Source organism: Anabrus simplex, chromosome 5 (genome assembly GCF_040414725.1).
Source record: "Anabrus simplex isolate iqAnaSimp1 chromosome 5, ASM4041472v1, whole genome shotgun sequence".
Taxonomy (NCBI): Eukaryota; Metazoa; Arthropoda; class Insecta; order Orthoptera; family Tettigoniidae; genus Anabrus; species Anabrus simplex.
The window spans coordinates 110,265,967-110,293,915 of NC_090269.1; the positions used below are offsets into that span (position 1 = coordinate 110,265,967).

The following is a 27,949-nucleotide window of genomic DNA, read 5'->3' on the forward strand; positions in this document are numbered from 1 at the left end:
TGGTCACAGAATTGGGAGAATGTACTGCACAGTCTGCTACAGCAATTTCAACACAACATCCATGGGGATGAACTGCCGGCCTTTCCCTGGTGCAACACCTAATTCACCTGTTTCCTCAAATTTCTTAATCAATTTCTTCAGCCCATTATTTGTCATGGGACCTCTTCTCTGCTGTTTCTGTCGGCGATATTCCCGCGATGCAGCATTGCTATTGCTGTCATTCTGATAAAACGTCGTCACTAATAATGCACGGTCTCTCTTCCCAATAGGCATTACGTTTCACATGGAAAAGTTCAACTTTCTTACAACAAAGATTCACTTCACAAAAGGAATCGCCATGCGTCACCAAGCAACAGCCAAGGAACTAACACAATTCCTTTCTACCGGAAGAACATTTTGATGTCAAGAGTTACGGAATATTCCATGTTCTGTCCGCTTACAACGCCATATTTTCACCTGGGGGAAAAACTTAGAACTAATAATTTTTGTGGCATAATTAGCGAGAGCATTGCTTAGTTAGCATATCTATGAAATTTCAGGCTCATACGATCCCAGGATAGGCCTATAGATGATGTCATTGTCTGTAACAATTACGAATTGTTGTGTGACTGGTATGCTTTAGTGTGCTTCCTGCTATGGTCCAAAGAAGTGTTTCAAGTTACTGTGTGGGCAAGCATTTCTTAACCACTCAACGTGGATTGCCATACACTGCACGCAGACTCCCCAATGCTCTCTGTCGTGGAGTGACATGCATCGCACGCTCATAGCAGCTTTTGCTTTGTGCTTCAATTTAGCGAATAGTTCTTGAACTACTACTAATATAATGATATATCTGTAGACGAAGTATCAATCTTTCATTTGATGCATATATCTATTGAGTTTTTTTTTTCAATTACATATGATATATTACGTCTGAAAGACCAACAAGTTCTGTTGTTGACATCATGGCAGCTAAACGTTTTCTTGTGATCACGAATTGGAAAATTAACTATGTTTTATCAAATGATGATACAGAAAGTTTAGTTTCATTGAAAAGGACTAGGATATAGAATTTGAGATATAGAGTAGAGAGATAGAATAGAATAAAATAGAGGATATAGAATTTGAGTGATCGTGACATTGATTTTGCTTTTGATCATGGGAAGATATCGGTCATAATTTTATTGATGGTGGGTTTGTATGAAAAGACATGGATAATTACGGAGGGCAAAGGGAAATGTTTATGGCAGACTATGGGTCTCAAAATGCTGCAAAGAACTGCTTATATCCTGTGTGAAAAATTTTCAGTTGTTTTCTACTGTCAGTTTCGTAGAGATGATGGTAGAATAGGCAGACATTTATGCTCAACATCATATGCTGTCACATGGTATGTTATTTCCGTTCTGATCAAGGGTAAATGAATTTGTATCGGTTACTGTGGAGGAAATGTATATAATTTGTGCATTGTGTATGTTAATGTACACAGTACAGAAACCTGTATTGAGATCTTATTTCTAAAAAAAATAATTTTTTTTTTAAATGGGTTCTACTACATGGTTCAGTCATATCTCTTGTTCGATTTGAAAGCATCAGAAGATTCCGAAGATTCCTCCACTTCACTGTCCTTAGGTAATTCCAGTAAATCATGCTGTTTGTGTGTTTATGCATTGATAAACTGAACATTTTGGTAAAATTCATTGAACTGCTTGTCATTTATGCCCAAGTAACTAAAAGCCTGCACTCATACTATGCTTGGTGCTACTACACCCCCCTCCCGCAGCACAGGGTGGCAAGATAGCGAAAGTCATCCCATGCGGAGAGGTTAAACGTGTTAGTTGACTTTTGAGTGGATAATGAACGTACGCCCAAGAAACAGAGTTGGATGGTAGAGCTATTAAGGCGGGTGTAGGGAAAGTTGTGAGAATGTTACAAAATAATGAACAGTACTAGAACTGCTCTTACAACTAGAAGAAAACTTGTACTTCCTCAAGATGAAAGAAGAATTTGCTGCCTTGTGTTACAAGATTGTCCGCATACTGCAAAACAGATAACCCAATCAATTCTAAACCAGTAAATAATACATTGTGCAATGACGAATTGCCCATGCTAAACATGTAAATTTATGTTTTTGAGAAACGCTCACTTTGCTAAGCCCATAAAAATATGTGGAGCAACCGTTCAAATGGTGCGCCAGAAGTACAGAGAAATTCTAACGGAGGGATAGTTCATGTTTCCTCGTATTTAGGTTAGGATTTTGTTTCCTGGCAATGATGAAATATATATCTTCTATGCTTGCAACCACAACAACAAAAATGGCTGCGCTGCAAAAGAGGAGATGCCTTGGCAATATTGAAATTGAACAGTTTTTAATTGAGAGTCATCATCATCATCATCGACCATCTGTAGTTGCCCGGGTGTGGTGTACGAGCCCCCTCCATCTTTGTCCATAAACCACTTTTCTTTCATAATCTTCTCCCAACCTTGTCCTCTCTCCTCAACATCTTTCTACACCAGATCTGTCCATTTTCCTCTCGATCTGCCCACTGTAAGAGAGGGCCATGAGCCTTAACTTCGCCACAAATGAAGGCATGAAATAAATAAATAAATAAATAAATAAATAAATAAATAAATAAATAAATAATATTCTCTTCTTGCAGTCCTGCTTGCACTCATCCTTCTTACATGGCCAATCCACTTCAGTCTTGCTTTCGAATCCTGCCACGAGAAAATGGGTGAACAGAATTTAATGAAAATCAGTATGTAAAATCGGGGAATAAGGCACTACAGTATAGGCTATGAATAATTTTATTCACACTGGATGTTGTGATGTTCTTTCTCTCTTCTGCTACCACTCATCCCCAAAAGATAGGATTACTGCTGCATACCAAGTAAAAGAGCCTGTTTGAACATTCGTGGAAAGTAGCTGAGGAATTAGGGGAAGGTGCCAAAAATGTAAATTTTAAATACGTATGTTATTGGTCCTATCGACAAGTACCATAACAAAAGTTATACATAATACAGTTTCCAATCATTTATGTCTTATTCAGTTTTACCGTACCGACTTGATAAGAGTGGTGGTGGTTGTGGTGATAATTGTTTTAAGAGGATGGACCATCCTCTATATAACACTAATCAGAAAGAAAATGGAAGGAGTCCGACACTTCGAAAAATGAAGGTATCGGCCTAAGAAAGACAAGGGCCACAATGGGCGTGAAAATGAAAGACTCCTTAGACCTGAGTGCTCTAATACCGTCGGTGTCAGAAAATAACAAGGGTTGACCATTAATTGAAACTGTTAATTGTTACTGTTAATAGGACAGATGAAAGTGAGGAGCCTGGCACAAGTAAGTGGAAACAATGCCAGGGCGCAGCTAAGGGACCCGTTGTCGCCAGCCTACGCTTAGTCCTTATCAGCGCCGATATGGAAATATTGTTCAATCGTGTTAACTGGCGGTGGTTTTTGTCATGATTGTCTTAAGGTGTAAAAACGCATGATCATCGGCCCACATGTCCATATCGACAAGGAAAATTGTGAAGTTGATTATAAAAATGAGAGAAAAACATAAAGGAATAGATTGCTTGAAGAATAAGACATGATAGAATCGCGCAGGTGTGAGCTTGCATCCGGGAGATAGTGGGTTCGAATCCCACTGTCGGCAGCCCAGAAGATGGTTTTCCTTTGTTTCTCATTTTCACACCAGACAAATGCTGGGGCTGTACCTTAAGTAAGGCCACGGCCACTTCCTTCCAACTCCTAGGCCTTTCCTATCCCATCGTCGCCATAAGACTTATCTGTGTTGGTGAGGCGTAAAGCCAGTAGCAAAAAAATAAGGCAAGAGGAAATCATGAAAGAAAGGAGGACTCTCTTTTTACATTAGATGCTCTAATATCTCCGAGTCGGAAGGAAACTACATGTGAAGGCCTACACTATCAAAAGCCCATAAAATTGATCACAATAATATTACATTGACCATTGTTTGTTATGATGTTCTTTCTCTCTTCTGCTACCACTTATCCCCAAAAGATGGGATTACTGCTGCATACCGAGTACAACAGCTTGCCTGAACATTGGCGGAAAGTAGCTGAGGAATTAGATAATTTTCTCTGTTAGCTTGTCATTCCTCTGTTTCATAAATTTTCTTATACTTCTGGTACATAACGCCCTGGTTTATCATAGTATTTCAGCTATTCGATACAGACTCTTAGGCTTTGATTGGAATGAGCAGTGTGCACACTTAACGGAATAATAGGCAGAGGAGTGTCCGTGGCTGTCTGCAGTCTGGTCATTCCAGCTCTGGAACTTTGGACTGTTAGATTGGCAAGAATAGCAAAGTGAGAAAATGTGCGTTTTTTCATTTGATGTAGTATTTCCTATGATAGCATTGCTTTTAATTGTAACAATCCTAATGATGTCATTGTAATGAACTATGTTGATTTCATGTGGAAAACCACAAAGACAGTATTTCTGAGGATGTAAAAATGCAGCTGGGGAGTGATTGTCTGCCATTACGATGAAAACTGCCCAACATGATTGTGACTGATAATAGGCAAGAGGGCCTGCCATTACAATGAAAATTCCTTAACCCAGTCTACACATGAGAAAAGACGTATGGTGACTTCCTCGTCGCATTTCTGGGGTAACGTTAAGAGCTGTGCAATGTAATAGAATCTTACCCTCAACGTGTACACTACTTAACTATGAATTCTGTATACAATATAGAATTCCAAAGCGAAGCATGGGTACACCGCCTAGTAAATAAATAAATAAATACATATATACATACATACATTATCATTATAGACTGTTATGCCTTTCAGCGTTCAGTCTGCAAGCCTCTGTGAATGTACTAAACGTCGCCACAATCCTCGATTTGCAACTAGTGTTATGGCCTCATTTAGTTCTATACCTCTTATCTTTAAATCGTTAGAAACCAAGTCTAACCATCGTCGTTTATGTCTTCCTCTACTTCTCTTACCCTCCAGAGCAGAGTCCATTATTCTCCTAGGTAACCTATCCCCCTCCATTCGCCTCACATGACCCCACCACCGAAGCCGGTTTATGCGTACAGCTTCATCCATAGAGTTCATTCCTAAATTAGCCTTTATCTCCTCGTTCTGAGTACCCTCCTGCCATTGTTCCCACCTGTTTGTACCAGAAATTATTCTTGCTACTTTCATGTCTGTTACTTCTAACTTATGAATAAGATATCCTGAGTCCACCCAGCTTTCGCTCCCGTAAAGCAAAGTTGGTCTGAAAATAGACCGATGTAAAGATAGTTTCCTCTGGGAGCTCACTTCCTTCTTACAGAATACTGTTGATCGCAACTGCGAGCTCACTGCATTAGCTTTATGACACCTTGATTCACTTACTATATTACCATCCTGGGAGAAAACACAGCCTAAATACTTGAAATTATTGACCTGTTCTAACATTGTATCACCAATCTGACATTCAGTTCTGTTGAATTTCTTACCTACTGACATCAATTTAGTCTTCGAGAGGCTAATTTTCATACCATACTCATTGCACCTATTTTCAAGTTCCAAGATATTAGACTGCAGGCTTTCGGCACAATCTGCCGTTAAGACCAAGTCGTCAGCATAGGCCAGCCTGCTTACTACATTTCCACCTAACTAAATCCCTCCCTGCCATTTTATACCTTTCAGCAGATGATCCATGTAAACTACGAACAGCAAATGTGAAAGATTACAGCCTTGTCCAACCCCTGTAAGTACCCTGAACCAAGAACTCATTCTGCCATAAATTCTCACTGAAGCCCAATTGTCAACATAAATGCCTTTGATTGATTTTAATAATCTACCTTTAATTCCATAGTCCCCCAGTATGGCGAACATCTTTTCCCTCGGTACCCTGTCATATGCTTTCTCTAGATCTACGAAACATAAACACAACTGCCTATTTCTTTCGTAGCATTTTTCAGTTACCTGGCGCATACTAAAAATCTGATCCTGACAGCCTCTCTGTGGTCTGAAACCACACTGATTTTCATCCAACATCCTCTCAACGACTGATCGCATCCTCCCTTCCAAGATGCCAGTGTATACTTTGCCTGGTATACTAATCAATGAGATACCTCGATAGTTGTTGCAATCCTTCCTGTTCCCTTGCTTATAGATAGGTGCAATTACTGCTTTTGTCCAATCTGAAGCTACCTTACCAACACTCCACGCTAATTTTACTAATCTATGAAGCCATTTCATCCCTGCCTTCCCACTATACTTCACCATTTCAGGTCTAATTTCATCTATTCCTACTGCCTTATGACAATGGAGTTTATTTACCATCCTTTCCACTTCCTCAAGCATAATTTCACCAACATCATTTTCCTCCTCCCCATGAGCTTGGCTGTTCGCAACACTAGCAGGATGATTTCCTTTTACATTGAGAAGATGTTCAAAATATTCCCTCCACCTCTCCATTGATTCCCTGGGATCTATTATCATTTCACCTGAATTACTCAAAACACTGTTCATTTCCTTTTTCCCTCCCTTCTTAAGATTCTTTATTACTGTCCAGAAAGGTTTCCCTGCTGCTTGACCTAGCTTTTCCAGGTTGTTACCAAAATCTTCCCACGACTTCTTTTTGGATTCAACAACTGTTTGTTTCGCTCTGTTTCTTTCATCTATGTACAAATCCCTGTCTGCCTCGGCCCTTGTTTGGAGCCATTTCTGATAAGCCTTCTCTTTACGTTTACAAGCTGCTCTCACTTCATCATTCCACCAAGATGTTCGCCTTTTCCCATCTTTACACACAGTTGTTCCTAGGCATTCCCTTGCTGTTTCTACTACAGCATCCCTGTATGCCTCCCATTCACTTTCTGTATCCTGAACCTGCTTACTGTCTACTGTTCGAAACTTCTCACTAATCATATCCATGTACTTCTGTCTAATTTCCTCGTCCTGGAGATTTTCTACCCTTATTCGTTTGCAGACAGATTTCACTTTCTCTATCCTAGGCCTAGAGATACTTAGTTCACTACAGATCAGATAGTGGTCTGTATCATCGAAAAATCTGCGGAAAACTCTTACATTCCTAACAGATTTCCTGAATTCGAAGTCTGTTGAGATATAGTCTATTATGGATCTGGTACCCCTAGCCTCCCTTGTGTAGCGGTGAATAGCCTTATGCTTGAAGAATGTATTCATAACAGCTAAACCCCTACTAGCACATAAGTCCAGCAAATACTTTCCATTCCCATGAGCTTCCATATCTTCCCCACATTTACCAATCACCCTTTCGTATCCTTCAGTTCTATTCCCAACTCTCGCATTAAAATCGCCCATTAGCACTATTCTATCCTTGCTGTTGACCCTGACCACGGTGTCACTCAATGCTTCATAAAACTTGTCAACTTTATTCTCATCTGCACCCTCATATGGTGAATACACGAACACAATTCTAGTCCTAATTCCTCCAACTGACAAATCTACCCAGATCATTCGCTCATTTACATGCCTAACAGAAATTATGTTGCGTGCAATGGTATTCCTGATAAAGAGCACTACCCCAGACTCTGCCCTTCCCTTTCTAACCGCCGTCAAGTACACTTTATAATCTCCTATCTCTTCCTCGTTATCTCCCCTTACCCGAATATCACTTACTCCTAGAACATCCAGATGTATCCTCTTTGCTGACTCAGCCAGTTCTACTTTCTATCTTTTATAAGCCCCATTAATATTGATAGCTCCCCATAGAATTCCATTTCTTTCGCCTAGTTGTTTCCAAGGAGTCCCTCGCCTGTCAAATGGGAGTGGGACTCCGTTACTCCCATAGGTCCGAGGCTTGCTTAAAATGTTCTGAGCTCGGTAAATTCATGAAGCAGGATGCTACCCTACTTGCACATAGTCCAAGTGAGGATCTCTCCTCTAACAGGTTATGGACCCCCTGTGAATTGTATAGTCCTAGCCGCCTGAGCACAAGGAGGGCCGCGACTCAGAATATGTCCAAGATGCCCACTCCCATTCCATAGCAACTGGTATCTCTAACTAGGCCACTCAGCCGTTGCCCATGGTTCACGAACTAGGATGTGACTACAGTAACCCACAAACATGAACCATAATAAATAAATAAGTTATCATAATTTTCTTGGGTTGCTGGTCAGTTTCTTCTTCTTCTTTCCTTTTTAATGATACTTGTTTGTGGCGTCGACCTCTGCAGATCTTTTGCCACTACTTTCACCAAATGAGAGGAACCTGCGTGTAAGTGTAATTGCGGAAGTGTAAAGTGTTGAATGTGAATAAAGGAATGTTAGGGACGACACAAACCCCAGTCCCCAGGCCAAGGATATTAATAATTTACCATTAAAAACCCCTAACCCGGCCGGGAATCAATCCCAGGGCTCCAAGTGACAAGCGGGCTCGTTGCCCCCTACACTGTGGGGCCGGACTTCTGGTCAGTTTACTCCAATATTTCCCTCTTTCTTTTCACGCAATTCAGGTGTTATAGATAATACAGTATATTACGTGATGATTCACCAAAAATAGATTTTTTCCTGTGTTTGTTCTGTTCTGCACACTAGTACAGGTTATTGTGGAGGCTACCAATTAATATTTCAAGAAGGTATTAACAATTTACCCAATTTCTACGAATAATAGACTTCAGAAGTGGAATGATACGAATGTGAAGAATTTTTTAATTTTTTTTATTTATATGCAATGCTCATGGCAAACTGGAAAATTATTATATCTGTCAACCATATTGTTCCTGGAAAGGCAAAATATCGTGACATTTTTGTCAAAATTGAGGTACGATGTTGGTACATGAATCGGACTCCTCTGCTCAGCTGGCAAGCGTCAAATGAATTTAAAGGGTAAAACAACATAAAAAATAAATTATTAATAATATATTTATTGCAGCCAAATAGCCATACAGAAAGAGAGAAGAATATTACATTTATATACACTGTACTCGTGCGCTTGTGCCTTGGATTGCATATTCTTTAATAGTTTTTGTTCTTTTGATGAAGAGTTCTACGTGGTAACGTTCACACATGTATCCACATAGTTTGCACTTACATGTCTCTGTCGGTTCATGGTATGAGGTGTTGGTACAAATTAGATGGTGGAAACCATGTACTGCCAGTCTGTGAATTCGTGCCTCATCTCGAAGTTGGATGTTGTCCATGTCCGGTCTATCATGGCCCCAGTCCCAAAGAGTTCTGAAGGAATGTCTTCTCTTTTTTTCTGAGTGTTGCTAGGAGATTTTCTGATGCTCTGGTGTTGGGTAGAGTCAGGTGTGTTCTGAAGTCTTCAATGAGGAAGGATTCTCGCGCTAGGAGGTAGAAGAGTCTTGATCTTGTAGTCTTGGATACACCGATCGCTCTTTTTATGTATAGAGCTTTTACTCTTTCTAGAGAGGATAGGTTGTTTTCCGTGTGGTACGGCCATATGATTTCTATCCCATATGTTATTATAGGCATGATTTTTGATCTAAATAGTGCCATCGCCGTCTCTAGGCTGAGTGATCTTATGTAGTTGATTGCTTTTTCTGTTACATGTTTTGTAAAGCATTTGGCACTTGTTTGGAGAGTAATGCCAAGGTACTTGAAGTCGTTTACTATGGATACTTTCTGCCTCTTTATGAAGATTTCTGCCATTGCTGGGATCTTTCCTCCTTGCCTAAATACCATCATTTTTGTTTTTGATGTATTAATTTCAAACTTTTGTTCGTAGCACCATTTCTCCATATCTTTTATCACTTTTTGTAGTTTCGTGATTTCTCTTGATCCGATCACTATATCATCGGCGTAGGCATACGATACTACGTCTTCCTTATGGGTTATTCTCATTATTTCTTCTGCTGCCAGGATGAAAAGTAACGGGCTAATTGGATCACCCTGTAATACCCCGTTCGTTTGAAGTATCGGTTCTGAGAGAGATATATTGTCAGAGATTCTTATTTTGTTCCATTGTAGTATCGTTTTTATGGTTTTAGTCCACACATTGTTTCTGTTGAGAGCTTCTTCCAGCTTCTGGGTTACAAGTTCTCGATTTATGAGGTCGAATGCTTTTGTGAAGTCTATCAACACTACGTAAAACTTTTCTCTTTTTTCAAGGACTTCCCATATGTTATTGAGTAGTAATTGTATGGCATTAATAGCTGATCTTCCTTTCCTGAATCCGAATTGATTTTCCGGTAGATAATCATCTATTTCTTCTCTGTCTCTCGCCACAATTGCTTTTGTCTATGTCTTGAACAGTATGTTCTCCAGAGCGATGCCTCTGTATGTGTTTGTGTGTCATATGGGTCACCATTTCCTTTATAGAGTACTTTAACAGTTGAATGTCTCCATCTCTCCGATATTGAGGCCGTCTCAATGCATTTATTGTATAAGTTTGTCCATGTAGGCAGTAGGAGATGAGCAGTGTCTTTTATGTACTCACTGTATATGTTGTCTGGTCCTGCAGCTTTGTTTTTCTTTGTGCTTGAGATGATGTTTTGGACTTCATTTGTTGTCAGTGGAGTCCATGCTGTTGGCGCTAGTGTATTGGTACTTTGATACTTTTCTGGGATGTTTGTTATTCCTTCCTTGTTGAGTATATTGCTAAAGTGTGTCATCCATTCTTCCATGTTTATATAGTGTGTCTGTGTTTGCTTCCTGGGACGTAGAGCGAGATATGGGTCTTTCTTTGCCTCTTCTACTATTCTTTTACCTTCTTCCTCCCAGTATATCCTTTTCTTTTCCCGCGTGAGCGTTTTATAGAGACTTCTTTTTCTGTTGTATACCTGATAGAGTGTAAGGTTATTCTTGTTTGTCTTTAGTTCATGCAGGGCCTTCAGTACTTCTTTTCTTAGCAGGTATCATTCCTGGTCGAACCATTGTTTCGCCTTTCGGTCCTTTCGTGGGGTTGCGGCTTGTATTAGCAAGTCCTCTAGTGTTTGTGCTGCTTCTTCTAGTCTTAATTCCTTAGTGAGCTCTTCTATTTTTCTTATCTGGTCGACTTGTCCTTCTACTTTTTCGACGTCAATTTTTCGTGATAATAGGCATTTTACTTGTTTGTTTGATGATCGCCAATCTCCATTAATTTTTATTTTCATGGGGATATGCTTTCTTATTGGTGTGTGATTTGCTGACCATATAGGGGTTATTTCTCCTTTTATTTGCCCTTTTATGAGTGCAACATCTATCACGCTTGTTCCATTGTGAGATATGTAGGTTGGAATGTTTCTGTTATTTAATAGAAGGCCATCTTCTTGTAATTTTTCCATTACTAGTTTTGTTTTGTAATTGTTACATCCAACCTACAGTTGAAGTATCCTGCTATGATTAGGGGGTTGTCTTGTTTGCTCTGAGTTATTAGTTGCCCTAATTCGTCTATTATTTCCAAGGCATTGTATATGGTTGAAAGTAAGTGGCAATAATTGTGATGTGTTTTGTTTCTATTAGTATAGAGTGTTCCAGTTGCGTTATCATTTTTATTGGGGTCAGCCAAGGCTTTAAGAGAACGGATATTCCTCCTATGGGTCTTCCTCTTTCTCCTTGTTTCGCTTGTAGATGTATGCAATAATATTCTGCATGTTGCCAATGGTCTGTTGTGTCAATATTATTATGTCATATCCTTTTAGGCAATCCGTTGGCGACATGCTTAATGCGTTTTTTAAGCCTTCGATGTTCCATAATATTATTTGTATACTTCCTTTATTCTCATTTCCTTTGTATTTTGTATTACTCCAAAGTCCATTGTGTGTTTTATTCGAGTTGCATCCCTGTGTTCCTCCGAAAAAACTAAAACCTATTGATTGAGCAGGTGTTGCCTTTCAGTCAACATCTGCATGATGAGTTAGCTATTGATACCCTAATTTTTCAAGATGACAACAGTAAAGTTCATTGGGCTGGGCGCATGTGTGACTGATTTCATGAACACTTCCTAACCCTACTACATCTCGACTGGCCTGCAAAATCACCTGACTTGAACTCCATTGAAAATCTGTGAGACATGATGGAACAGCAGATAAACCGCCGACAGCAGCATCTCGGCAATTTGGTGGTACTGCGCGATCAAATTCTTAGCAAGTGGTTTTAGTTTATTATAACCATCACCACTTTTAATCAGAGATATTTTAACGCAACATACTGCAATATATTTTACTTCCATTTTTCATTAGACATCCGGATGCTCTAACGTAACATTTTTGTAATTTTGTCTAATGACTGTAAATTTGTGTGCTAGCTGATGATGGCCAAGATAGGCCGAAACCGGTACTAGTACAATAATTCATTCACAATAAATGTATTGATCGGTGGATCATTTTTCTTGTCTATTACATTGAATCCAATCAATACGGAATATGAAACTTATAAATAATAATAATAATAATGAGTGTTTATCGTTATAACAATGTTTGTCAGTTCGGTTACTTCAGAAGAGAAGTTAAAAGTGCTTGAAAGATTAGACAGAGATGAGGTCCCTGCAAAAATTTGCAAATGAAATTAGACTGGAGAAAGAACAGGAAAGAACTAAAAGCTCATACATTGATGGATTTTAAGGAAGATGAACTTAGAAATCGTAAAATGTTGAGGATCATGCTTTATTGGGTGTGGTTTTTGCTGGAAAGAAGAAAAGGAACTCCATTGTCTGGTCCCATGTGGTGTATGATAACAGATAACAATTGAGATAATCGTAATAATAGATGATGATGATGATAATAATAATAATAATAATAATAATAATAATAATAATAATAATAATAATGTATGTGATGTTAGGAAGCAGCTGGGAATTTCAGAGGTGTCTGTGGTAGGTACAGGATGATAAATAAGTAAAGGATAATCCCAAGTACAATATACGTATATTTTAAAACTTGAAGTAACAACGGTATGCAAAGAGAAGGGAAAGGACACGAATTAACAACCATTTGAGAAAAGTTTAACAGCGAGTAAGAAAAAATGAACAACTTAAATAAATGGAGTAAAAACAACAACAACAAGCATTTTCAGTGAGGAATACCAGCCACATTTACAACACTGAAAAAAGGCAATATAACCCAGAAACACAGTGTTCGAAGTTTAAATTATATGATCACCTTATAAAGAAGATAATCTTAACGGACAAAAAATTAGTCGTCCCTGGAGAAATCATTGCAAGCATAATTTAATACTGTCACCTCTGGACTTGATAACCACCTGGATTCGGTTAGAAAGTGAGTCCACAAGGATGTGCAGGTACGTCACATCAAGGTTAAGCCACTTGCTAAGAATTTGATCGCGCAGTACCACCAAATTGCCGAGATGCTGCTGTGGGCGGTTTATCTGCTGTTCCATCATGTCTTACAGATTTTCAATGGAGTTCAAGTCAGGCGATTTTGCAGGCCAGTCGAGATGTAGTAGGGTTAGGGAGTGTTCATGAAATCAGTCACATATGCGCCCAGCCCAATGAACTTTACTGTTGTCATCTTGAAAAATTGGGGTATCAATAGCTAACTCATCATGCAGATGTTGACTGAAAGGCAACACCTGATCATCCAGAATGTTTAAATAAACATGCTGGTTCATGTTAGTGGTCATCTCATTGAGCGGGCCTAATCTGTGATACGAAAAACACCCCCAAAACATGGGCACGGCCAAACACGATTGCCCTTTTTTGCCACTCTCCTTACATCTATACATGTTGACATACACTGTCCACTTGAAACATCAATGTCTCACTGAATGTTACCTTATGCTAACGTAGAGGAAGGGGCGCGTGCAGTTGAGCACAGGATTCGTTCGCTGCGCCATCTATACAGACTTAATGACCCATCTCTGCATGTGCACTCGGGTGACTAATTTTTGTCCTGTGAGCTTAGGTGCAATGGCAAACAGATCAGAAATAATCTAATAAGACATAGAACCTGAATTGAAGGAGGGAAACAAGACTGGAACCAGGTGCGTGGCAGGAGGAATTGTCCAGCACGACACACTATTAGAAATATTTGTAGAAAATATGAAGGCTAGTTCACAGATGATAAAGTTAATAGCTGTAGATAGATGACCTTAAAATTCCTTGCATACCAGTACTGGCAAAGTTAAAATATAAAAAGCAAGATTTCAAAAATGAACACCGCACATGTGCAAATAGGTCATAACTGGAGAGATTGATAAACACGGCCAAGAAATGCACCAAAATATTGCCTGAAGGGCTGTGGGAACTAAGTCCTGAAATAACTTAAAATGCTACTTACCGAGCTCGATAGCTGCAGTCGCTTAAATGCAGCCAGTATCCAGTAATCGGGAGATAGTGGGTTCGAGCCCCACTGTCGGCAGCCCTGAAGGTGATTTTCCATGGTTTCCTATTTTCACACCAGGCAAATGCCGGGGCTGTACCTTAATTAAGGCCACGGCTGCTTCCTTCCACTTCCTAGGCCTTTCCTATCCCATCATCGCCATAAGTCCTATCTGTGTTGGTGCAACGTAAAGCAAATAGCAGAAAATGCTACATCGCTCACCCAAGATCTGGTTGGTAAAGCCCAGGTGGTCTGGTAATAAACAAGACCGTGTAAAACACACGATAAGCGTAGGTTCCTCTACCACACCGGAGTCGGAAGCAGGCTGAATTCCAGGTGGAGTGGATGGTCCTTTTATACAGACTGGGTGAGAAAAGACAACAGCAAACTGAAGAATCAAGTTTGTTTCAGAAGGTGACATCAAATTGACGTCAGAATTATGTGGCGAACAGCTAAGATGAAGAGCTGAGTCTTCAGATGTGTAATGGCAGCGGGTCATGGTGGGTGGAAACAGCGATCCAGAACGTAGAAAATCGAGGCTGGGCAGCATTTTCTTGAATTTTCTTGTATAAACTTGTAGTAGGAGACTGTTGTAGCCATTATCAAAGAAAGGGTGCTTATTTTGAATAAAATATTGGAAGAAGAAAATGATAATTTTACTGCAAGTGAAGATTTGTTGCATTTCTGGAAAAGCAAAGTGATAATCAAAACTTGGTGATTTCAAGTGAGAGGCTATTAGCTGATGATGTAGCTTCGAACACATTTGTTTCACAATTTGAAAATAATTGTTAAGGAATATGTCATAACACCCGATCAAGTATATATCGTTGACGAATCGGCCTGAGCTATAAGATGCTTCCACACTGAACTTGTGCTGCTCAAAATGACACTGTGAAAGGGAGAAAACTTGCAAAGGAGAGAGTGACTTTTGTTACTTGCTTGCAGCAATGCTAAATGGTAGTCATAAATTACCGCTCTTTATAATATCAGAATGGTTCATGGTGTGGGTTACTGTAGCCATGTCCTAGTTTGTGAACCATGGGCAACGGCTGAGTGGCCTAGTAAGGTCCTGAGAATCGGGATACCAGTTGCGTTTAAGGGGAGTGTGCATCTCGGACATATTCTGAGTTATGGCCCTCCTTGCTCAGCCGACTAGGACTATCCACACTTGGGCTATGTGTAAGTAGGATAGCATCCTGCTTCATGAATTTACCGAGCTCAGAACATTTTAAGCAAGCCTCGGACTTATGGAAGTAGTGGAGTCCCACTCTCATTTGACAGGTGAGAGACTCCTTGGAAACAACTTGGTGAACGAAATGGAATTCGATGGGGAGCTATCAATATTAATGGGTCTTATGGAAGACAGAAAGTAGAACTGGCTGAGTCAGCAAAGAGGATGCATCTGGATATGCCAGGAGTAAGTGATATTCAGGTAAGGGGAGATAACGAGGAAGAGATAGGAGATTACAAAGTGTACTTGACATGTGTTAAAAAGGAAAGGGCAGAGTATGGGGTAGGACCCTTTATCAGAAATACTATTGCACGCAACATAGTTTCTGTTAGGCACGTAAATGAGAGAATGATGTGGGTAGATTTGGCAGTTGGAGGAATTAGGACGAGAATTCTCAGTGTATTTACCATGTGAGGGTGCAGATGAGGATGAAGTTGTCAAGTTTTATGAAGTATTGAGTGACATTGTAGTCAGGGTCAAAGCAAGGATAGGATAGTGCTAATGGGTGATTTCAATGCGAGTTGGGAATAGAACTGAAGGATATAAAAGGGTTATTGGTAAATGTAGGGAAGATATGGAAACTAATGGGAATGGGAAGCGTTTGCTGGACTTCTGTGCTAGTATGGGTTTAGCAGTTATGAATACATTCTTCAAGCATAAGGCTATTCACCGCTACACATGGGAGGCCAGGGGTACCAGATCCATAATAGACTATATCTTAACCGACTAGAATTCAGGAAGTCTGTTAGGAATGTACGGGTTTTTGGGGGATTTTTCAATGCTACAGACCACTTTCTGATCTGTAGTGAACTAAGTATCTCTAGGCCTCGGATAGAGAAAGTGAAATCTGTCTGCAAACAAATAAGAGTAGAAAATCTCCAGGACGAGGACAGAGGTACATGGATAAGATTAGTGAGAAGTTTCGAACAGTAGACAGTAAGCAGGTTCAGGATATAGAAAGTGAATGTGTGGCATACAGGATGCTGTAGTAGAAACAGCAAGGGAATGCCTAGGAACAACTGTGTGTAAAGATGGGAAAAGGCGAACATCTTGGTGGAATGATGAAGTGAGAGCAGCTTTTAAACATAAGAAGGCTTATCAGAAATGGCTCCAAACAAGTGCTGATGCAGACAGGGAATTGTATGTAGATGAAAGAAACAGAGTGAAACAAATAGTTGTTGAATCCAAAAAGAAGTCGTGGGAAGATTTTGATAAATAACCTGGAGAGGCTATGTCAAGCAGCAGGGAAACCTTTCTGGACAGTAATAAAGAATCTTAGGATACAAACATACTGAAAATGCATCGCAGCTCGCGGTCAAGGTTTACGTCGCGGTTTACGTTGCAGTCGATGGAGGGTGAACATACTGGGGAGGTTTACCTTTCAGTGTTCTGAGATGTGTTTACAGTGAGTGGACGTAATGTTTAGATCTCTGCGTTGAAGTTAAAGCTAATTTATCCTCTATTGCTGAGCTTTTACAAGTATAGAGTATGTATTCAAGTGACAGTGAAGATAGTGATTCATTGTGCATAAGCACACGATGGTGGCTACTTTCAATTCAGTCAGCCCGCCAGTGGAATGCTCATCCTATAAATAAAAGAAAGCAGGCGCTGGGGGAATATCACAACTTATTTGGAGAACTGAAACACCACCCGGACAGATTCCATTCATACATGAGAATGTCCCTTGAGACGTTCCAATACATGTTCAACAATGTGGAATCAAAAATTGATACTGTGAAGTACGTACAATAACTACCACATGCATACACACGCAGGCTCTGTGAACACCTGGATCATGGGCATAGTAGAACGGGGGGATACATCATGTGATCTCATTCCGGACAAGCCAGATCGATGCCTCCCGTTCTACAGCGATGGGAACACAAACTTTCTTGTCATCGCGCTAGACCTCCTGGTAAATCGCGATGGTGAATGGAAGCGAGCATCTTTGACATGAACTGTTCCATTTAAAACTGTGTGTTTGTGTTACCAAGAGGTGACATCGAAGCATCGACCGCGATGTAAACCACGAGCTGCGATGCATCTTCGGTATGTTCGTACCCTTAGGAAGGGAGGGAAAAAGGAAATGAACAGTGTTTTGGATAATTCAGGTGAACTCATAACAGATCCCAGGGAATCAATGGAGAGGTGGAGGGAATATTTTGAAAATCTTTTCAACGTAAAAGGAAATCCTCCTAGTGGTGTCGCGAACAACCAAGCTCGTGGGGAGGAAGAAAATGTTGTTGGTGAAATTACGCTTGAGGAAGTGGAAAGGATGGTAAATAAACTTCATTGTCATAAAGCAGCAGGAATAGATGAAATTAGACCTGAAATGGTGAAGTATAGTGCGAAGGCAGGGATGAAATGGCTTCATAGAGTAGTAAGATTAGCATGGAGTGTTGGTAAGGTACCTTCAGATTGGACAAAAGCAGTAATTGCACCTATCTATAAGCAAGGGAACAGGAAGGATTGCAACAACTATTGAGGTATCTCATTGATTAGTATACCAGGCAAAGTATTCACTGGCATCTTGAAAGGGAGGATGGGATCAGTTGTTGAGAGAAAGTTGGATGAAAACCAGTGTGGTTTCAGATCAGATCAGATTTTTAGTATGCGCCAGGTAATTGAAAAATGTTACGAGAGGAATAGACAGTTGTGTTACGTTTTGTAGATGTAGAGGAAGCATATGACAGGGTACCAAGGGAAAAGATGTTCGCCATACTGGGGGACTATGGTACGAAGGGTAGATTATTAAAATCAATCAAAGGCATTTATGTTGACAATTGGGTGCAGTGAGAATTGATGGTAGAATGAGTTCTTGGTTCAGGGTACTTACAGGGCTTAGACAAGGCTGTAATCTTTCACCTTTGCTGTTCATAGTTTACATGGATCATCTGTTGAAAGGTATAAAGTGGCAGGGAGGGATGTAGTAAGCAGTCTGGCCTATGCTGACGACTGGGTCTTAACGGCAGATTGTGCCGAAGGCCTGCAGTCTAATATCTTGGAACTTGAAAATAGGTGCAATGAGTATGGTATGAAAATTAGCCTCTCAAAGACTAAATTTATGCTAGTGGGTAAGAAAGTCAACAGAATTATGTCAGATTGGTGATACAAAGCTGGAACAGGTAGATAATTTTTAGGTTGTGTGTTCTCCCAGGATGGTAATATAGTAAATGAGATTGAATCAAGGTGTAGTAAAGCTAATGCAGTGAGCTTGCAGTTGTGATCAGCAGTGTTCTGTAAGAAGGAAGTCAGCTCATAGACGAAACTATCTTTACATCGGCCTGTTTTCAGACCAACTTTGCTTTACGAGAATGAAAGCTTGGTGGATTCAGGATATCTTATTCATAAGTTAGAATTAACAGACATGAAAGTAGCAAGAATGATAAGTAAGAACAATGGCAGGAGGTTACTTGGAACAAGGAGATAAAGGCTAAGTTAGTAATGAACTCGATGGATGAAGCTGTACGCATAAACTGGCTTCGGGGGGGGGGTCATGTGAGACTAATGGAGGAAAATAGGTTACCTAGGAGAATAATGAACTCGGTTATCAAGGGTAAGAGGAGTAGAGAGAGTTCAAGACGACGACGGTTTGACTCAGTTTCTAACGATTTAAAGATAAGAGGTATAGAACTAAATGAGGCCACAGCAGTAGTTGCAAATAGAGGATTGTGACAACGTTTGGTAAATTCACAGAGGCTTGCAGACCAAACGCTGAAAGGCATAACAGTCTTGTATGTATGTGTATAGTATCAGAAAATGTCAGCATGTCATTGATAATTATTGAATGTGCTGTACTAAGATGCAGTTGGTTTATTCCAAGGGTTATTACACCTTAGCTTTGAAAGACCTTTATGTGATATTTCATTCCCATGATGTTTATTAACATGAGGGGATGTGCTGTCTGTTCAAGTAATTCCATCAGGGAACAAAACAGTTATTATGTTCCATCCCAATATGATGTTTGTTTGATGTTTTCTATTTGTAGGTTTTCTTAATATACCATAACATTTGTATAATGTTTATCTTTAAATACTAGATCTTGGTTCCAACAACTCCGGCTACTACACTCTACAAGCTGTTCTGACTCATCGTGGTCGCTCCAGCTCCAGTGGGCATTATGTAGCTTGGGTTCGTCAGAAAGGCGACACTTGGATAAAATGTGATGATGATCAAGTATCGCCAGTTACTTCGGAAGAAGTTCTCAAACTTTCTGGTGGAGGTAAATATAGACTTAATTCAAGTTTAATTATTCTGAATAACTATCTTAAATAACGTCACCAAATTTTAAAGTTAAAAGTTAAATCTCTAACTTTTGTGCAGACCTTTGCCCAATCATGTCAGGAGTGCAGAGTGAAATGTTTAACCCTTTGAGAGTCAGGTTTCTCAGCCCATTGCACACCCCAAAATTTAAGTTTTTGCACATGTTTGTAAAAGAACCCTCAAGAGGCATTATATTTTAATGAAATGAATGAATTTAACACTTTATGTTAACAAGACATAAAACAACTAGTTTAAGCACAAAAATTGTGAAACATCATTTTTAGTAATATGTTTTTGGTATGATAATCCTCAAAACAAGGTACAGGGCAAAGAGTTTTGTTGCACTCCTTACATTGGTAGATAGTCCTTGTGTTCCTTATCTCCCTTCTTGATGTGTGAGCACACACATGGCACACTCTTGAAGCTGGTCTTCTTCCTGGTTCATTTGGGGGTATAAGATGCTTTATTTACCTTGGTTCACTTCGGACGTTTATGCTCCCCAGCAGGGTTGTAGTGATGACCAAAAAGCAAGCTTCCTAGGAAAAACTAGAGGACATCATTGATGAAGAGAACATAATGATAATTGGGGATTTTAATGCCCAAGTAGGAACTGATAGGTCAGGTTATGAAGGCATTATTGGTCCATATGGATTTGGTAATAGAAATGAGGAGGGTAAACTTCTGCTTGATCTATATGCACAAAACCAACTTCTGGTGAAGAACTTGTGGTTTCAGAAACGTGATAGCCACAAGATAACAAGGTACAGCTGGGATGGTCAGTATAGATCAGTGATAGACCTTATTGTCACAGATAGGCCAAGTAGAGAAAAAGTGCATGATGTAAAAGTGATACCTAGTGAGAGCCTTAATAGTGACCATAGACTCCTCATTATGGACCTAAGAGTCACCAAACCTATTATTAAAGTAAACAAGAAGAAAAAACCACAAATTAAAGACTGGAAATTGACAGATCTGGAAGTCAAACAGCAGTTTCAAGAGGAAATCAGAGCTAAAATACCAATAACAGACACAAAGAAAGGTAATGAAGAATGGAATTATTTTAAGGCAGGTCTGGTTGGTAGCGCAGATAAAATATGTGGAAGAACAAGCAAAAGTGTATATCCCTTACTCTGGCTTCAATGATCTTCTCCATAATTTTAAGGCCATGTGATAGGAGGGTAATGCCTCTGTAATTTTCACTTTTCCTTCTACTCCCTTTCTTAAAGATAGGAACTATCATCCCTTTTGTCCAATCTTCAGGAACAATAAAGGGAAAGAAGGCGTAATGAAAAGGAATAAAGCCAAGAAAGCTCTTGATGTGACTAAGTCTGACAGAAGAATCAACAGCGACCGAACAGACAACAATAAATGGGAAGAGATGGCAAAAGAATATAGATACAGGAAGTTGGAAGTCATGAGAATTGTACGGGAACAAAAAGAGAAAAGTTGGGAAGAATTTACAAGCAAACTGCAAGAAGACAGTAAAGGGAATATGAAAATGATGTATAGAATAGTACACTGACCGACAGAGCAAATGCAACACCAAGAAGGAGTGGTCAGAACTTTATGCCAATTGCAGGGTAGACTGACGTCACTGAGGTATGCTCATGATGTGAAATGCGCCGCTGTGCTGCGCACGTAGCGAACGATAAATGGGACACGGCGTTGGCGAATGGCCCACTTCGTACCGTGATTTCTCAGCCGACAGTCATTGTAGAACGTGTTGTCGTGTGCCACAGGATACGTGTATAGCTAAGAATGCCAGGCTGCCGTCAACGGAGGCATTTCCAGCAGACAGACGACTTTACGAGGGGTATGGTGATCGGGCTGAGAAGGGCAGGTTGGTCGCTTCGTCAAATCGCAGCCGATACCCATAGGGATGTGTCCACGGTGCAGCGCCTGTGGCGAAGATGGTTGGCGCAGGGACATGTGGCATGTGCGAGGGGTCCAGGCGCAGCCCGAGTGACGTCAGCACGCGAGGATCGGCGCATCCGCCGCCAAGCGGTGGCAGCCCCGCACGCCACGTCAACCGCCATTCTTCAGCATGTGCTGTTCCAATATCGACCAGAACAATTTCTCGTCGATTGGTTGAAGGAGGCCTGCACTCCCGGCGTCCGTTCAGAAGACTACCATTGACTCCACAGCATAGACGTGCACGCCTGGCATGGTGCCGGGCTAGAGCGACTTGGATAAGGGAATGGCGGAACGTCGTGTTCTCCGATGAGTCATGCTTCTGTTCTGTCAGTGATAGTCACCGCAGACGAGTGTGGCGTCGGCGTGGAGAAAGGTCAAATCCGGCAGTAACTGTGGAGCGCCCTACCACTAGACAACGCGGCATCATGGTTTGGGGCGCTATTGCGTATGATTCCACGTCACCTCTAGTGCGTATTCAAGGCACGTTAAATGCCCACCGCTACGTGCAGCATGTGCTGCGGCCGGTGGCACTCCCGTACCTTCAGGGGCTGCCCAATGCTCTGTTTCAGCAGGATAATGCCCGCCCACACACTGCTCGCATCTCCCAACAGGCTCTACGAGGTGTACAGATGCTTCCGTGGCCAGCGTACTCTCCGGATCTCTCACCAATCGAACACGTGTGGGATCTCATTGGACGCCGTTTGCAAACTCTGCCCCAGCCTCGTACGGACGACCAACTGTGGCAAATGGTTGACAGAGAATGGAGAACCATCCCTCAGGACACCATCCGCACTCTTATTGACTCTGTACCTCGACGTATTTCTGCGTGCATCGCCGCTCGCGGTGGTCCTACATCCTACTGAGTCGATGCCGTGCGCATTTTGTAACCTGCATATCGGTTTGAAATAAACATCAATTATTCGTCCGTGCCGTCTCTGTTTTTTCCCCAACTTTCATCCCTTTTGAACCACTCCTTCTTGGTGTTGCATTTGCTCTGTCAGTCAGTGTAAAAAGTAAAAGATCAGATAAAGAGGCAGTTACAGTCCTGGAGACGGCAGATGGAAATATAGTTCACAATATGAATGATATCAGGGATACAATAGGACAGTATTTTGACAAGCTCCTAAATGGCACTAAGGACATCTCTGTTGAGAATGTAGGACAGAAAACAATAGAGGAAGATATCCCAATTATATGGACGGAAGTAGAGCAAGCTCTCCATAAGATGAGGAGGGGTAAGTCAGCAGGAGCTGATGAAGTTACAGTTGACATGATTAAAGCTGCTGGCCCACCAGGAATAAATTGGCTGTATAGAGTTCTCAAAACAGTATGGAAGGATAACGAAATATCTGAAGATTGGACAAAAGGGATGATAGTTCCTATCTTTAAGAAAGGGAGTAGAAGGAAAAGTGAAAATTACAGAGGCATTACCCTCCTATCACATGGCCTTAAAATTATGGAGAAAATTATTGAAGCCAGAGTAAGGGATATACTAGAGCCTATCTTAGAAGTGGAACAACATGGCTTTAGGGCTGGAAGAAGCACAACAGATCTGATATTTGCTTTGAGGATGTTGGCAGAGAAACATTGGGAAAGAGGAAAAGACCTAATTATTGTGTTTATGCACCTTGAAAAGGCTTATGATAATGTTCCTAGATCAACTATTTGGAAAAATCTTAGAAAAATTGGTGTACTGGAGTACCTTATTAGGAAGATCCAAATGCTATATACTAATTGCAAAAGCTGTGTCAGTATTGGAGATGGTCACTCTGAATGGTTCAATACAACTGAAGGAGTACAACAAGGAAGTGCCTTATCATCTCTTCTTTTCATAGCAGTTATGGATACCATTTTAAAGGAACTAAAAGGAAAAGGTAATAAAGATCTTCAGGCTCTGGTGTTTGCAGATGATCTGGCAATATGGGATGAAACAGAGGAGGGAGTGTATAATAATCTGAATGTATGCTGTAAGAAGTTTGATGATTATGGAATGAAATTGAATCCATCAAAAACAGTAGCATTGAAAATCAGCAGGCATAATACAGAATGCAACATAAAAATACAGGACCACGAAGTTGTATACCAATTCATATATTTAGGAAGCGTAATGGCTAGTAATAACAGAGCTGAGATAGAAATAACAAACAGAGTAACCAAAGGCTCTTAACTTTTACAGTATCAGACACCTACTATGGGATGAGAAGATCCCACAAAGAACAAAAATGATCCTGTACAAGTCACATTTCATTCCCATCCTTACATATTCTCTGGAAACCTGCACACTAACATCAAAGGATTGTAGTAGGATTCAAGTCTGTGAAATGAAATTTCTTAGAACTGCCCTCCAAAAGACACTACTTGATCATGTGAAAAATGATGAGATCCTACTAACCTAGGTCTAAATGAATCAATGGAGGAAAGACTTAGGTCATCTAGACTTAAATGGTGTGGGCATGTTAAACGAATGAATAGCACAAGGTTACCATGTGCTTATTTGGAAAAGAGAATAACAGGTAGAAGACCAGCTGGAAGACCAAGAAGAATATGGATGGATCAACTGAGGGAAGACGTGGAGAGAAGAGGATGGGATTGGGAATCTGACATGAGCGACAAAATCTTTTTGTATGGGCAACTTAGGAAGACGCTCGTTTTCAAACACCCTACCCGGCTCGCTGGAAGAGCAAACCGATGATGATGATGATTCTTCTGGTATATATGCCTTTTCTAGACAAGCCAAGGAAACTTCAGTTGAAAATAAAATTTTTATAATACAGTAATTATGCTCAATTTCAAGGGTTAAGCTAAACATGTAGTTACTTATTCATTGACTTTCCTTCTGCTGAAAATAAGGAAGCTAATAAGTTATGAAGACTTACAAGTATAAGCAATATATAGTATACGATACTAGTTTTTAATTTTTATTTTATTTTATGTACTTCAGAGAATTCAAGCAGCAAGCATCTCTGAAGCTCTTGATAACACAAAGCATAATTTCTATGTTTATATTAAACAGTTATACTCTTTTTTGCAGTTCTTTCGTAGAATTCTAATTCACCCTCTTTGGAGTCTTGTGTTGATTGGACATTATACATGTAAAAAACATTCATTTTTATTATTATTATACAATCTTCCTGCAACAGCTGCAGGTTGCCCAAAGACAAAGAGTACCTTCACAACAATAATGGATGTGGATACAATAGATAATGTGTTCGTATGATGTTAAATGTAATTCCAAAAAATATGCTTATTTCATTATTAAACATTCTTTATGTGGTGTTGTGGGATGGTTAGTTTACACTAGCCTGGTCGTATTAATTCTATTTGCCATTATAATGGCTTTATTTATTTTACTAGTGTTTGAAATGTTCTGTTGCAGTTCCTGGTTGTTGAGTAACAGTAAAAAGCATTATCTAGGAGTTAATTATCTGTTCATTTTATTCCTTTAGGTGACTGGCATTGTGCATATGTATTGTTATATGGACCACGAGTTCTAGAAGAACCAATAGAGGAGAATGGAGAGAGTTTAGCAGTTTCAGCTTCAATGGATACAACTGCTACTTCGCAATAAATATTTCCTTCAGCAACCGGTCTTGCCTACGCTCTAACAACTGTTTGCTGGTGTTTTCTATTGCTGCTAAGCTTTTCAGTTTTTGTTAACTGTTTATTGTATATTTTGCAATAAAGCTAATTTTGTTTAAAAAATTACAATCTTGATTGTCACATCAATATCATTGTGATCTAAAATCTTTTAAAACTGTTCTCGTGTTAGGTTTGTGAAGATCAGACTCATTGTGGTTACCTTTGCCTTTTAAGAAGTTTACAGAAGACTGAAGTATATGCATGTTCAATACATATATTCAAAATGATATTAAAATAAAATTTACATTTTTTCTTTTTCCCTTATAGAATTGCACTAAGAAAACTTTTTCTTATGCGATATTGTGTTACCTTACAGTGGAAGTTTGTGCTGCAAGAAATGAGGTGAAATATTCAGTGCTAATAGTCATTAACTGAGCTGGAAGTATGTACCATTGTGGAGTTCTGACTAATTTTAGACTATAGACAGCAGAATTTCTAGCAGTCAGTGCAGTCTGTCTTTGAGGCAATATTTAAACAAAGAGTGATTGTTAAGCTGCCTTCAATTTCACACTTGCACAGTAAGTTAGGGGAATAAAGAAGGAATGGTGACGGAAATCGTAACCCTTCACAGCAGTGGTAATTCATGGCTGTAGGCAGCGAAAATATTGAAAAAAAAATACATACAAAATTTCGGAAAAAGTACTAAAACCATAAAAATATACCCAAATTAACCGTGTACGTTGTTTAAGAGTGGAAACCCAACTATGAAGTGATCTGAAGACAAAATAAATTTCGTCTCATATTTTTTTCACTGGAAGAATGGCTCAAGGGACACTCCATATGATATGATCTGACAATGGTTAACTTTAAGTACACGTTAGTCCTCTGTATGTCTAACTATTTCCTGATAGGGGGTTGGGGATTAGGCGAGATGAATGTATATGGCACGTTTGTACGACCAAATGCCCTTTCCGGCGTCAACCTCAGTTGTGGAGCTAGTGAAGATGAATAATGCTGAATGAAATTGGGTAAGTAGGTAGAAGGAAACTCGTGTGGCCTATGAATATGAACTGTCCCGGCATTTGCCTGAAAGTGAAAATGATGAATCACAGAAAACCATTCTCAGGACAGTCAGCAGCGGGGATTGAACTCGTGTGTCAAATGCAGGTCTTGGCTCCATAGCCATAGCGTGGCTACTTACTGTTATGAAATATCTGTACTAAAAGCTACTTTCAGTGATGTTTTGGTTTCATTTTATGACTTTGTTCGTCAAAAAGTGGAAAAATCAGTCAAAGAGTAGTCACAGATGTTGAACCCACACTCTGCATAAATAAGAAATATTCTGCTGGGTGTGCTTATCAAAGTTTGATGACAATATTGACCCTTGATCAATATTACTAACGGGAATAATATTTGTAGTCCGGGACGTTATTACTTACATCCCATCCACTCTGTTGAAGCTGGTGTCACTGGTTGTTGCTCTCAGATGAGCTGGAGAAGAATTTTCATCTTCAGAGTAACATAAATTAAAACTAAAACCTGACACTTCTTTATAACATCCGATCCTGACAATATACCGGTATCGCTAATCTGTTTTTGCGATGCCATTTCACCGGAAAATCGCAAAACGAGATAATACGTATGCGCATGAATAAATTGCGTCATGCAATGTGTGTGTTTCACAACTCCCACAAATGGGAGAAGAAACATATTAAGATAATGAGCGGATTTCTCTCATCAGTAGAGTTGATGGAACAGATTCTGCCATCTATGAGTGTATTTGGGTACCTCCTTGGCTAATAAAGCCGCGAAATTCGAACGGGACATATATATTTTTCCACCCTGAGAGAAAGAAAAGTAGAGCATATATATATGTTTCCTCCGGCGAAGAGTTAAGTATAAAACATTAGATGTGGAGGAGGTGAGAAAGTTGAGTGCAGTGATATAGTGCCTGCCAGGAATTCTCAGAAAATTAATGAAGTCATGGAAAACTCAAGGAGAAAACATGGAACATGACTCAAGGAACTTCGATTTTTCTTATGACAATAGGTAATCATGTTTGAATGACAAGTATGATTATACAATAATCTTTGTTCAAAATTTTTCTGATTTTTATCCTTTTAACCATTTGAAGATACATGTGTTCTACCTATTAGGAGTGATTGCAATATAATATTTGTTTTGATCCAAATCAAAAGCCATTTGAATTTCTGAGAGGATGATTTTGCAAAAGATAATTAAATACTTGTTCTTTGTCCTCATGATGTTGTTGGATAATAATATTGGGCAAGATGGTTATTGAGCTCACCTACTGACATCTCATTCAAAATGTCTACAGTGCAAGAAATCCATTGAATGTGTGAGAGAAAGTATTATAAAGTATATTGTGATACCGGTATCAATATTTCATGTGGCAAAGATCCATTAGATGTCTCTTCATGTTCCATCAATGTAAAAAGTTAAATGATAAATAATAAACCTGACTTGACATCTCTTTAAATGTAATGATCAAATGTGTTGTCATATATGGGTTTTGTGCTGCAAAACAATTTGTCAGCAGTCCTCTGGTATCCTGAACCTACAAGATGAACAGAGAATGTGGTGAAGAGACGAGTGTGTTTAGCTGAAAGGAAGTATGTTGAGGTAACCAGAGCTGGCTTTTGTGTGCAAGCAAAACCAGTTGAATATTTCAGTGGTTTGCACAATCAACTAATTTGAGTATTCAAGTCTGCTGTCAGTACTAGTAGATTTAACATGAT

At 39.8% G+C, this 27,949-nt stretch overlaps 1 protein-coding gene across 1 annotated transcript in view; it reads left to right on the top strand.

The window, feature by feature from the left end:
* Positions 1–25,519, top strand: part of Usp14 (ubiquitin specific protease 14) — a 123,382-nt gene extending 97,863 nt beyond the window's left edge. The window contains exons 10-11 of the mRNA XM_067147073.2: positions 19,474–19,656; positions 25,058–25,519. Coding sequence (XP_067003174.1) covers positions 19,474–19,656; positions 25,058–25,179 — 305 coding nt within the window. The 3' untranslated portion in view covers positions 25,180–25,519. The remainder of the gene's footprint in view (positions 1–19,473; positions 19,657–25,057) is intronic.
* Positions 25,520–27,949: the final 2,430 nt, after the last annotated feature.